This window comes from Ammospiza caudacuta, chromosome 11 (genome assembly GCF_027887145.1).
Source record: "Ammospiza caudacuta isolate bAmmCau1 chromosome 11, bAmmCau1.pri, whole genome shotgun sequence".
NCBI lineage: Eukaryota > Metazoa > Chordata > Aves > Passeriformes > Passerellidae > Ammospiza > Ammospiza caudacuta.
In genome coordinates, this window is record NC_080603.1 from 12,365,290 (window position 1) to 12,379,031 (window position 13,742).

Consider the following 13,742-nt stretch of genomic DNA (forward strand, 5'->3'; position numbering starts at 1 on the left):
AGCTGTAGAGTCACAAGGAAGGTATGAGGTGCAAGGGCACCTCCATATGGATAACAGCATGGCCTAGGGAATGGTATATGAAACGCCAAAGCTGGGTGTAGGTATAATAGATTTGGGATCCATGAAACCCAAATGTAAAAGAAAATGTATGTAAAAGAAAAAAACTACCATTCTAGTCAGCTAGTTTCAGGTATTGCCTAATGCTGACAGTCTTTAAAGCAGCGCAGAGATAGCTGCATACTGAGAGCATTGATCTTTTTAAACTTTTGTGGCATTGCACTATGATCCATAAGACAGTTACAAAAAGCTGCATTCATTAGGGCATGGGTTCTTTGTTGCCTCCTCCCCATCCTTTGGCCAGTTTTTGTGGCTCTGCAGAGCAGCATGTCCAGTGTATGTGATGCCATGCACACTGCAAGGTTGCTCATGTATATGAAATTTCATATGAAATTCCCTCAATTCTCACTACTACATAGAGAAATTAATTTCTCTGAGTAACAGTCTGTTCTAGAGTTCAAGCTGTTTCTACTTATACAAATCACCCTTTGAGAGAGGTACTGGCACCCTGTGAAGCATAGAAGGCATGTAATTATGCACTGCCCATGACTGTCCATTGACTCCACCTTGAGAGAGAGCTTAAACACTTAAGCTCAGGTTACTCTATAAGCACCTGGAGCTGGCAGCAGCTCCTGTGAGCACTGGCTGGCAGGACATGGCCTGCAGCCATCACAGTAGTTTCACAAAGATCCCTAAACAGCATGGGAAAGTTCCATCCTTGAGCAGTGGCTCCAACAATGTACTTGGAGTGGTGACAGAGCCTCTCCCTGGTGGTTTCTCTAGAGCTGTGAGAGGCAATTGTAAGATTGAGTGTATTTTTGTTGAATGTTAGGAGTTACAATACTCTGGTACAGTTTGGGAAAGCAACAAACTACAGCTATTTTTTATGAAGCACATTAATGCATTCTAGAAAACACAGATTTGGAGAATATAGGCCCCATTTCAAATTTCTTTTAAGCTCACTCTGTTGCAGATGAAATAGTTCAGACATGTAACAAGCTGGCAGGAAGTCATGGCAAGGAATATATGGTTAAGGAAACGAAAAAACCCCATTTCCATGAATACTCAATGCTGCTCGTGTGTCCCTGCCAATACTACAGTCCAGAGCTCAGAAACAGTAATCTGGAAAGTCCGATGTTACGGTGTGGGCCAACCAGGAAATATTAATGTAGCACTTTGGTGTTGGTGCAGCTTGTGACCCAGCTCCTTGGCACACTGAAATGAATCTGGCTGGCTCAGCTCACCTGCCCCTGCTCCCAGGCTGGGTTCATTAAACTAGAGCACAGCAGACACACAGTTTCTGTAGGTAATATTTTAAGTTACCTACATTGACTTTCCTCATTTCACAACCCACACTCCTACCCCTAAAACTAAAACATGCTTCACCCACAGAACCATTACCTCACAGCCTTTTATTTCCTTTTCTTTCAGACCGAATCTTTTAAGTGACTTGGTTAAAAAAAAAAACCATTAGAATGTTCCCCAGCACACTGTTATCTCCGTTTGTAGCACCCGGAAGGAGAGCCGGGGCCAAATCAGGCAAGATGGAATTCGCCGTGGGGAAACCCGCTGATGACAGTGGAACCCGCCCGTGGGTGAATTCCCGGGCTCCTGCTTTATAAGCAGGTGGAGGTGCGGCAGGGCTGGCAGGAGCAGCAGGCACAGCCAGGCACTCGCTGGAGCACAGCTGTGTGTGCAGAGGGAATGAGTGGCTGCAGCAGCAAGAGCATGGTCCTGGTCTCCCTGCTGGGGCTCCTGGCGCTGCTCCTGTGCGGCACCTCGGAAGGTGAGTGACCTCGGGAGCTCTGCTCTGGGAAGGGCTCCTGCTGCTGCTCACAGCTGGCAGCAGTGAGGGGCTGAGCTGGAAGGGAATGGTTTCAGCAAAATGTGCTGTCTCCTGTCTCATCCCCCTCTTCTGTCATGGGTGAGCTGCATGGTTGGGGTTGAGCAGAGAGTGACCTAAACAGCAGGGCCAAATGGAGTTTATTTACCTTATTGTTGTTCTTCATTCCAGCACAAAGCAACCAGGATTGCTGCCTGTCCTACACCAAAGTGCGTCTGCCTAAGTGGGTCCTGAAGGGTTACACTGAACAGCTCTCCAGTGAGGTCTGCGACATCCCTGCCATCATGTAAGTTACTTTCTCAATCTCTGCAGTATTTTCTGACATGTATTAATCTTGGGATATCTGTTTGGGCTAAACCAAGGATTTGAATGTTATAAGAGAGATTTTTCCTGTCTTTTCAAAAAGTTAAATTAACTGAAGAAATTGTATATCACACCTGTAAACAAAACCCACAACCTCTAGCTGATACGGACTGCTAACCCAAGGGATAGTCATACAATGTAAATAATAAATCTGACTCTTTAGAAATCAGCTGTGCAAACAAGGACAGGTTTTGTCTCCAGCTAAGGGCTATTCTGGCCAACACAGAGTGCTCCCTTGCCAAAACCTGTAAACAGACACATAAGTGACAAGATTTCTTCTAATTCACAGGAATTGGATGTTTTACTTACAAGGTTTTGGCCTAGATGTTGATCTGTCACCTTAGCTTGACAGCACCTATTCTCAATTTTACCAGTTGTTTCTAGCATCCAGCAAAGGTCTTTGCCTAAACAGACCAAATAAATTGAACACATTTTATGGTGCGAAATTGATCCCTGAGACTGAAGTAGCTATTACATTTAACTTTCTTTTTCTTCATATAATATTGGAGGGATTTGGAGCATCCGTGTCTAGCTGGTGTTTACAAAAGCAGTTTCTATTGGTCATTATATAGAGTAACTGTACTCCACACAGCACTTATTGGCAGGGATTTCTGATTTCTTTATCATTATTTCTTTTCCAGTTTCCACACTGCCAGTGGGCTGAATGCCTGTGTAAATCCTAAGGAAGGCTGGGTGAAGAAACATCTCCTTTTCCTGAGGTAGGAATCCATCTCTTTCCATCTCCTGTCAGATGCAGCTACTCCTTTCTGGAGTCCTCTCAGAGACAGTCATGATACATGCCCCTTCTTCCACCTGAGCTGTTCTCTCAGGGGAGAAGAGAAAACTGTAATTGACGTAATTATTTATGTGTGTTCTTGCTTCCTTTTAACAGCCACAGGCTCAGGAGGATGTCAGCCTGATGCAGTTTCCAGCAAGGAGCTAAACACAGACATGGCTGAAGAAGCATTGGGTTGAGGCTCTTGGCTGAGGTGGTTTGTACACTGCTGTGTGCTCACCCACTGCCAACTCTGGCTTCTTTGGAACCATGAACTTCTTGAGTTGATTCATATTGCATCCCTGTTTTGCTTGAGTTAAGCATTTTGTTGAAGTTTCTATTTTTACTAATATGTGTATGTTACTGATAGGACATGAGTACTGTTTAGTAAGGTCTACTTTGAGCTGTTGTACAGAGTGTGAATTTTATTAAGTTTATTGCATGTTGGTTTTGTTTTCTTCAGCATATGTAAAGCAGGTTATTTATTATGTTTATTTTGTTATTGTCTTGTGACAAAATGTTTCCTTTAAGCTGTAGTTAGCATTATAATACCTCTTGAATTATTGTTAAACAAAGTCTGTTTGTAGAAAAAAATGGTAACTGAAGATTAAAAAAATTAAATGTTAAAATCAGCACTCTCTGTGATATGTTTATTTCTTTTTAACTGAAAACATGACTTGCCCTTGAAATTAATTGCTTTGTTAAGAGACTTCAGCTGAAAAAATTGCACAGGTGTGTTGACACCTGTTACAACCACTTTCCACCTTACTCACTTTGCTTGCCCTAGGGGTAGCCATGACCTCCACAGGAGGTAATTCCTTCCTCAGCCCCAGCCAGCTGCTACATATCAAGTTTTGTTTACCATGAAGACTTAGCTTCATCTTAATCAGACTTGAGAGAACTCCTTTTGCCAGTTTCTCTATTTATTCAGGAGGAGCCTTACACGTTGTTACTGGGCAAGCCTCTCTAGCTTATCCACCAGGAGGATTCATTGTGGTAACACTCTGCTCTCAACATAAAGGGCTTTCTCTAGAGGAGAAACTTGCACTGCTTTCCTCTGCTTTTTATGTCTGCCTATGGTATCCTATGGCTTCTGGCATAATGAGGTTTTCCTGATGCAGGAGCTCTTGATGGAGGTCAGGGATGCCTGATAAAATAATGAGACCTCATGGAAGAGATGGGTGCAGGTGGGCTGGGGAAGACTGCTCAGCTTTTTATCCTCCATTACACAGCCCATGTGGACTTCAGGGATGTGACCTGGTAGGGTGTGCAAGTGAAGTCCTCCTACTGTCAGCACGAGAGTCTTATGGATAAATTTACATCTTGCCATAGAAATGCAAGCACTAATTTAAATTTAATTTTTAATCTTAAAGGCAAAGAATTTTTGGTGCCCTTGAGAGAGGAGCTGAGAGATACTGGGTTTTTAAAATGGTGTTCATGAGTGTAAGGCTGTTATTTTCTGGTTTCAACACTGCTAGAACTTAAAAAATCTGCTTGTGGCTCTACAAATCTGGGACTTGTCAGTTCCCTGTGGGTGAATCTCTTAAGGAGAAAGAAATCTAAAGGAAAAAAATTAATTAGCTTTAATTTCCTTCAGGTGGATTCCCGATATTGAGAACATAAGGTATTCTCTAGGGAGGAGTAATTACCCAGCCTTTTCCCTGGGCATTCCCCTAACTTCTGGGCAGAATTGTGGAGCTCTGTCTCATACCTGCTTGTACTGGTATGGGCTGTTTGGGCTCAGAGAGCTCATAGGCTCAATCAGGTACCAAAAAGTGGTGCAGACATGATGAATGGGTTTGTGTTAAAAGTGTTGGAAGGTGAAGTTCCCCAAGCCTACCCTGGGAATTGGTGTTAGGAACCAGAGCTGTAAAGAACTTGGTGCAGAAAAGCCTGGAGTGCAAGGGTTGAATTTAAAGCAGGGGAGCAAAATAAAGAAGCGAAGACCAGTGTGTGGAATTCTGTGGGTGGCTCTTAATTCCCAGTTCAGGCCTCTTTAAAGTTTTGTAGTGCTTCTGTAACTCACACTTCCTCTGCTCATCCATGCTACCATTGCTACAAAACCCCACATGCTCCATCCACAGAGCTACGATTTGAGGGATTTCTTTTTAGTTCCTCTCATTCTGGGTGATTTTTTTTATAACCAACCTCTTGGGAAGAGGAAAGATACTGAAAATATTGGTTTCCATGCTCAATATCAGAAATTGCTAAGGTTGTTATGTTACTGGTAGAAAAGTCTGTGTAGAAATAGCATGTCCCTCCATGCCTTCCTGAGGATACAAACAGGTTTTATAACTGAGTGCTAGGACTCCAAAATCATCAGATCAGAAGCACATTTTTCTATGTAACCTTAAGTGGTCAGTTAGAAATTCTGACAGCTCTGTAAATCATGACCCTTTCTAGGAAAACCTGAATCCTGATCACTTTGGTGGGACTGTTCTGCATGTGAGTAGGTGAGTTTCTGCCTCCTCTGTATCTTTGGCCTTCAGCTCCTAATTCAGCCTGTGCAATTTTTTGGAGTAATTTGAGATGCAGAATTAAATAATAGTCATTTGGAAACTTTTTCTCTGCCATTTGCATAATGTTTCAAAAAACAAAATGCTTTTTTCTTGCAAAATGCTTTTTATTATAGCTTGGATATTTGGGAAGCAGATGTGGGAACCTTCCCTTCAAACGCTGAGCACTTTACACCTCAGTTTCAAAGTGTCCGGCTTTCTTTTATATTGAAACCAGTGCCCAGTGATTCTTGTGCTAGTTGCAGTATGGCTATTGAATCCTACTTGTGTCTATTCTTTCTGTGTTTTTTTTTTTATATTTTTTTTGCTTCTTTTAAAATTCCTTTTTGTTTACCATAAAGCAATCTCGCACCTTTCCAAATCAGGAATTGCAGCCTTTTGTTGTGTTGGGATCTTTGACCTGTTCACATATGGAATCATAATTAGATTTACTAATTTCTAAATTTTTTAATCACACTCCAGCATAAAGAAACAAAATAACTAGCATTGCATGGTCAGGGATTTTTGTAGGGAATAGCAAATCTGATGATTTGATTTTGCTGTTAAAATATAAAACCTGCCACATTTCTTCTGCTGGAGAAGTACTAACAAGTTATTTATTGCATTTCTCTTCAGTTGTTGGCAGCTTCCATAAGTTGAAGACTGTTTCATTCCTTCCTTGTCTCCTGATTTTTCCTCTAAAAGGAGAAAAACACAAAGAGGGGTTGTAAAGCTCCTGCAAATCCAAGAGACAAATGGGTGAACAGCCTTGTCCTGCAGTGCTCAGATTTCAGGTATATCTGAAAGCCCAGCTCACTGGGTGTGCTTAGTGACAGTGACACTTTCAGCCCCCCGCAGGGATGTGGATAATTGGTCAGTTATTTTCAATTACCAACCAGCCCACGTGCAGCCTAACTTCACTCCTGATGAACTGGAGTGCACTTCTCAGCTGCAATTTGTTGAGAATTGAATTGGGGAATGCCAGAACTGCAAAGGGCTTTAACTTATGACACTGTCACTTGATTCTAATGGCATCCACCCAGCTGGAAAAGCATCAAAACAATAGAAATGGAGCAATTGTAACAGACCTTCTGTACACTGAGTTGAGCTGTGCTACACCCTGGCAGTCTTCCTCCAAATATCAGGCTACAGGCAATATCCTTTGCCAAAAAATGAATCATAAAAGAAGCTTTTAGTCTTCAGAACAAGCCCACTGCATTGTGCATGCTAAGTATACTAAGCAATTACAGCTGTATGACTGTACATCAATGAAGACTATGATTTATGTTCCCATGATCTTGTGGTTGCTCTCTTCTGGGAGGTGTCAGCCTTAATTGAGCACTGTTGCAATCCTAAGTCTGTATAGGCTTCTGAATTGCTGTGTTTATTTTTTCTGTGCTGTCAGGTGCAGACAGCCTCCAGCCAAAGCCCTCCTAGAGCTGCTGGTGTTAGAACATTTAAATGTGATGTACAATAGCTGCAGTCCTGTGGCTGCTATTGTACATTAGCCATAGGGTATTGCTCATAGACGTACCACTGCAAATAAACCCAGGCACTCATTTAAAAGTGTTTTAGCTTTCTTGAATTTCTAGCATTAGTCAAAGATTCTGCAATACAAAATACATATTAAATGAAAAAGCAGCAGATGAAATTTAGAATACTGCATGGGTAAAAAGCAAATATGCTACAGGAAAAATAGAGACTAAAATAATCTGTTCTAGGGATAAAAAGTCATATCACAGGTTCTGTTAAATTTAGTTTCTTCCCAACTCTTCCCAATATTCATGAGATACAATAAATCAGGTCCATTAAATATAAAATTAATTACCATACATATAGATTTTAAAACCCCAGCCCCTTGATTAAATTTTTCTGTATCCAACACATTTCAGCGTACCAGGTTCTCCTGAAGTATCTACCTAAAAATCCAAGCCTCATAATGTTTATTTTTTCTAGCCCTAAAAATTAACCCAGACAAAACTCTGGAAAACAAATTATGAAGAACGTCTCAACAGCTTTTTGCACCCAAGCTAGTTGCATGATATTTCAACACCCAACTCATGTTTTTGTGCAGCAGCTGTAGTAATGAAATTTAACAGGAAGGTCATTGCCATGTTTCTTTCAATGAACACTACTTTCAGTTATCAGAAATTATGATCTTGAGCCCCTTTTTCAGTGAAAACAATGGCTGTTCTAGCTGAGGCTGAAGATGTCTATGTTCTTTCTATCTGTTTGTTTTATAGGGTTTTTTTCTCCTTGACATCTTTACTGCTGGACAGGGATGGAATGGCCTTTAGAGACAATTCAGCACACCCAGGCTATCATTAGCTGTGTCTGTGTCACAGTGCAGGAGAGGACACACACAGGTAGCTGTAATATCAGATAAGCTTTCCGTTAGATGACACTTGGTTAAGAGATGTGCCCATGGAGAGAGAGAGAAACAAACAAACAAACAAACAAACCAGCTTGTGGAAATGGGAGCAGGGTGGCCCATCTGGGTCCACTTGGGCTTCCTGGTGAGAAAACCTGAATGATAGGATCCATTTAATAGACAGCAACTCAGGAAACATGAAACATGGAAATAGAGCAGATGGGAATCCATGGTTAGTGTAGGCATGTACCAATGTGTCTAAAACGGAGCACAAAATATTTTTAATTTCTTAGCCAAACTTCAGGTACAGTGATTATCCTATGTCTTTTGGATAATAAAATTTCATCAAAGCATACATTATTTTTGAATGAGCTTGACTTGCAAGGGGATAAACTCTGTACCAAGAATTGATTTACACAATATGGACGTGCCAGCAGATAGAATCATTAGGTGCCAAGGGCAGAGAAACATTGCAAATCTTTTGGGAGCTACAGCCTCAGACCTATGGGGGAGCAGACATCTCCCCACATGCACTGACTGATCAAGCCATCTGATCAGAGTGTGCCACTGGAAATGGGTTCAGGTAAGTGGTCCAATTGGCAGTGAAATTGTCAATTGCAGTGTCAAGATTAAACCAGTAGTTCAATATCCTTGCTGCGTCACTGGTCAGGCACAAAGCCAGTGATAACTCTATAAACATTCAAAGTAGGCAAATGGGAAATTGAGAATGACAAATTTAATGTGGCAGGTAAATCAGAGATGTAGAGTGGTCAGTGTATAGAGTGACTTCAGTTGTTCACTCACGTATGGATTGTATCTTGTGTATGAATAAAAATTGTTATATAGCTGTGTTTGGGGAATGTAAATCAAAATGCTCACATAAAAGTTTGTCATGCATATCTAAAAATTAATAATGTTTTGGTTATATATCCTACTACACTAATTTCTTTATTTTCAAATGTACATTTAATAGAGCTGTTTCAAAGAGATGGTTGTGTGTTCCTGTGAGCATCTGAATGTTTCATGTTGTTATGACTAGGAATAAATGGTCAAAATGTCTTTCAGGGATGATGCAAATCTCAGATATCTGAGATATCTGCAAATCTCAAAGACTTGCTCACTCTATAGCATTCCCCAAATTGGTACAAGAGTAGGCAAAAATGTTTCATGACTATGAAAGTGGGTAGTGCTGTATTACTGATAATTACAATTAATGGTTGATATACATGCACCTTGTTTTGCACATCCATACGAAGAACATCAAAATGATGGTAAAGAAGAGAAGACAATGTAGTAGGACTACCACACTTAAAGAGGGAATATAGAATCATAGAATGGTTAGAAGGGACCTTAAAGATCATCCAATTTCAATCCCCCTGACATGGGCAGGGACACCTTCCACTAGACCAGGTTGCTTAAGGGCTCATCCAACTTCAACCAACCTGGCCTTGAAACAGATATGGAAAAAAGAACTGCTTAAGTGAAATGCTTAATAGATTTCAGAATTATAGATAATAAATATGAAATCACAAGTTAGTTATTTTGACTATTTAAAAAAAATTATTACAAACAATGGTGAGATGAACACATTTCTACTTCAGCAAAGTCGTGTTTTCTAAAACAAAGCAGCTTTAACTACTTATATTTTCCAGTTCTATTGTAGACTTACTAGAAATCTTGTTATTTGTCAGGAGCTTTTGCTGCCTCCTGACTCATGGTTTGACCCAATTGTGCATTATGTACCTGTAGAAGAGCTCCTGTCTTTTCCTGACGGGGTGCATCTGAGAAGTCACCGACCGCAGAACACTTGCGTTATTACCCAGCACCGTCAGCTTCGCCGTCTCGATGGGACAATGCAGAGCTCAGCCTAAAGGTCTTCAGCTCCCATGGGCCACGGAAAGAAAGATTAAAGCATCTCTGAGTTCTTCTCAGAAGCGGTAAGATAAATATATCTCATTGGGGTTTTTGTACTGAGGATTTTTTTTGTTGTTGGGTCAACTCATAAACTTGGCAGGGTTAAGAGGAAAGTCATAAAAAGTGGACAGGAAGGAAAAAATTGTTTCAGCTAAGTGAAAATTTGACTGAAGCAAGTAAGGATGTATGGAATGCCCTGACTGCATGGGATATGCCAGCAGTTTGTCAGAGATGGAAAATGGAAGAGTAAGGAAGAGAACTACTGCTCCTTTCTGCTACTTGTTATTATCTCACTGTAGGTGAACATCACAAGCAACTATTCATGTGAAGAGAAATTTGTGGGTGACACGCTTTCTTAGCAAATTGCAACCAGTAATTTTATTTCATTTTTAATTTTAGATTTTTAAATTAATGGAAACAGCTATGCAAAGAGGGAAAACAATCCTTGGGAAAGAGAACACTGTTCTACAATGCACTGTCACTTCTTTCTCCTAGAACAACTCTTACCTAGCAAAGGGCAAACTCCCAGAACATAAAGCCCCTTACATAAGTAATAGTTTTAACATTTTTCATGGCTGTGGTGTCATGATTAGCATTGAAAATAACAGAGTAGAAGTGAGAAGGAGCTTTAGCAATGCACTGAGTCTTTTTGGGTAAGAGGAAGCAGAATAGGCCAGAACAAAACAACCCTGGGAAAAAAAAAGTAAATCTGTTTAATTCACCAAGCAGAAACAAGGAACTATCAGACAACTGTTCTTCTGCATTCTGCAGACCTGAAAATTATGAGAAAGGACAGCACACAAAAACTCCCCTTAGTAAAAATTCACTTCACCCACTACTGGCATAACAAAAATAGGAAGTGGCTTTCTACATCTTTCCCTCTACTCAGACTACTCTTGGGCTGGCCTTTCTGACAGAGTTCAGCATACCACAGGCTGACCTACTTCAGAACAAGTGGGTCATGATGCAGCTTTAAACCAGGAAGCCTAAGCCCCACTCTTCTCTGCAAACAAGCATGTTTGAGTCAGAAACACTTCTTTTATCTTATCCTTAGGATGGTACATTGGCTCAAGAGAGGATTTTTCAGAACCTGTGTTGGCAGAAAAAACCCAAGGTTCTCCAAAGGAAGTTCTTCATTGTAACTGCACTGATTTTGCTTCACATTGTCTGACAGCGTTCCCTTCAGCACTGTAAATAAATCTACACCAAAAGTGTTCAAAGCCTCTTGAATACAACCAATGAGTTTTATACTATCTGAACTTTCTGCCTCCCCTGGAAGCTGCTAACATAAGCAAAAATGCACAGGGAGCAACTGCTATATAAATTATCCTTCCAGGCTGATATAATCAATAATTTTGATCTTGTATATGAAAAATGTATGTCTCAGCATTTAATTTTTATTTCCAGTGTAGGTATTTTTGAACTCCCTACATGGTGCATTCTTTGAAGTCAGCCTTTCATGACTCAGAGGTTGTGTGCACTCTTTAGACACTGAAAAAATAACCGGGCAACAACTTTGTCCCAGCAGTCTGAAGATACCTTCTAAAAGTATGCAGTAGTTGCCTCTTTCCATGAACTTGAAGAAAAGTTGCATTTCTCTTTAACAGTCAATGGTATGGACAGGAGCTCAGTCTGCTGTATCATCAGAATCCCTCTTATCTAGTCTCCAAGTAAAAATGAAATAGCAAGTCCTTCCATTCACTCCCTCCCCACAGTTTTCCCCTTTTCCCCTAAAGCCTCCTCAGGTAATCCTACTGGTGCTACAGCTCTGTTCTCTCTTGTCAGAAGGACACTCTGTGGTCATTGTACATGTATTTTGCACCCAGGCCTCTCCTGGGTAGCACTGTGGGAAAGGCTTTGTGTCAGCACAGAGTGAGCTCCTTGTCCCCTCTCAGGTGGTCAGCAGCGCTTTCTAGTGACTGTACAGGTGTGGAGCAAACAAGGCCATCCCATCAGTGCCTCTCTGGGTCAGCCTGGAGAGCAGGCAAAGGGCTCAGAGGGATTGACTTCTGCCGTGACTCCACTGCAGAAGCAAGGAAAGAGGTGACAGCTGAGGCCTGATTTATCATCTTGTGTCATTATTGCATCCTAATTACAGGTAAGGACAAACTGTGAAGTGTCTATGAAGATTTGGAGCAAGAAAGTGAGGGGAAAACGTACTGATCAACAGGTACTGACGTCATGGAGCTTTGCAGTCCTTCCACTTCCCTCCCCTGTTCTGACTGTTTTGTTTAAATATGACTAAAACAATTAAATGTAGTACTTCCAGTTGGTGTTAAGTAATACTGAAGGTACCAGAAAGGCTACATGAATCTGTGTTTATGATGAACTAATAATGTTTTAAGGTAAGAAGCAGTGTCCTTGCCACAGTTGTTTGTTCACATCATTTAAGTTAAACGAAGAGAAAAATATTTTTATCCTGAATTTATAATCTGGGTGAATAAATTTTATGCTAAATACAAAAAGTTGTTAAGAAATTGGAGACCACCAAGATTTGGGGTTGCTCAAAAAGTTATTTTTGAATAGGGTTGGTCCAAGTAAGTCGGAAAGCTGTTAAGATTCTTTTCAATAAAAATATTTCTTATCTGCCTCAAGAATTTCCATATACAAACAAGATAAAAGACTTAAAACAAACAAATGGGAATGAAAAACTCAGAGACCATTTTGTCCCCCAGGCGTGTCCTGAAGTCTGGAATTGGCCATTGTATTTTATTTCCTGGCTTTCAAAAAACCAAAGGACTGTCTTCAAAGTGAAGCTGTAGGGAGCCATATGGGTGGTTTTGGAAAAGTCATGTGTTGTTAAACACTGAGCGGGACTGTCTTGTATTGATCTATTGTCAACAACGTGGGCTATGAGATTGGCCAAATGAGAATCTGTTTACTGCTTCCCCCTATTGATGCTCTACAGCCATTTCAGCATAAGCTTGACTCAAATTTTTCATGCTATTAATGCATTATCTTCTCGTGCTTCCATATTGGTTTTCTCTTTTCAATGACATTTTTTCTTCTCTTTTTGGTGAAATGCACATGCAAAGAAAGGCAGTGGAACTGATGCAGGGTGTGGGGCACGGCCTGGGGGGAGCAGCTGAGGGAGCAGGGGGTGTTTAGATGGGGAGGAGACTGGGGTGACACAATCACTTCCCAGCTCCCTGAAGGGAGGCTGTAGTGACCGCGGTGGGCCTCTTCTCCCGGGGAACAAGTGACAGGATGAGAGGAATGGCCTCAAGTTGTGCCAGGGTGTGGTTTAGACTGGATATTGAGAACTGCTCAGGGAATTGGTGGAATCACCATTCCTGGCAGTGTTCTACAGGCGTGTGGCCCTTGGGGACATGGTTCAGTGGTGAACATGGCAGTGCAGGGTTAATGGCTGGTCTCTATTGCAAGGCCTTCTGCAGCCTTAATGATTCTGTGATTCTAAACTGTATTTTCATAGTTGACCTTCAGTATCTCTTTTAAAAAATCAAACTGATTAGGTTTTTCTTTATTTATTTTTTAAAAAAAATTAATTAATCTTTGCTCTCTTTCCTTTGTAAGTAACTAGTCGCTTTCCGAAAAGCTTTCACATGTTGGCTACACGGTCACTATAGTAGCTCTTCGGCACTCCGAATTTTATGTGTGTATTTTAGCGCACTCCTTCCTAGATCCGCTCCTTTCCTCCCAGTGGCGCAGCCCCGAAGCCCTCTCAGCCCCGTACGGATGATGCAGTGCCCAGTGCCAGCACCGGGGCGTCAGCACTGACCGGGCTGCACGGCTACAGCAGCGCTACCGCCATGGCGGGCCCGGCCCCTCAGCCCCGCGCATGCGCCCCGGGCCGTTGCCATGGCTGCGGGCGGACGCGCGGGCCGGGCCGGCGGTGGCGGCGATGGCGCTGAGGCGGCTCCTGCTGCGCTACTTCCCGCCGGGTGCGGAGCGAGCGGGGCTGGG

General features: G+C 41.7%; 1 protein-coding gene across 1 annotated transcript; it reads left to right on the forward strand.

Annotated features, from left to right (window-relative positions):
• The first annotated feature begins 1,615 nt into the window (after window positions 1-1,615).
• On the forward strand, window positions 1,616-3,584 carry CCL20 (C-C motif chemokine ligand 20). Its single transcript, XM_058812555.1, has 4 exons — window positions 1,616-1,843; window positions 2,072-2,186; window positions 2,905-2,982; window positions 3,156-3,584. Exons 1-4 carry the CDS (start codon window positions 1,762-1,764, stop codon window positions 3,181-3,183), a joined length of 303 nt encoding a protein of 100 aa, XP_058668538.1. The 5' UTR covers window positions 1,616-1,761; the 3' UTR covers window positions 3,184-3,584.
• The last annotated feature ends 10,158 nt before the right edge of the window (window positions 3,585-13,742 follow it).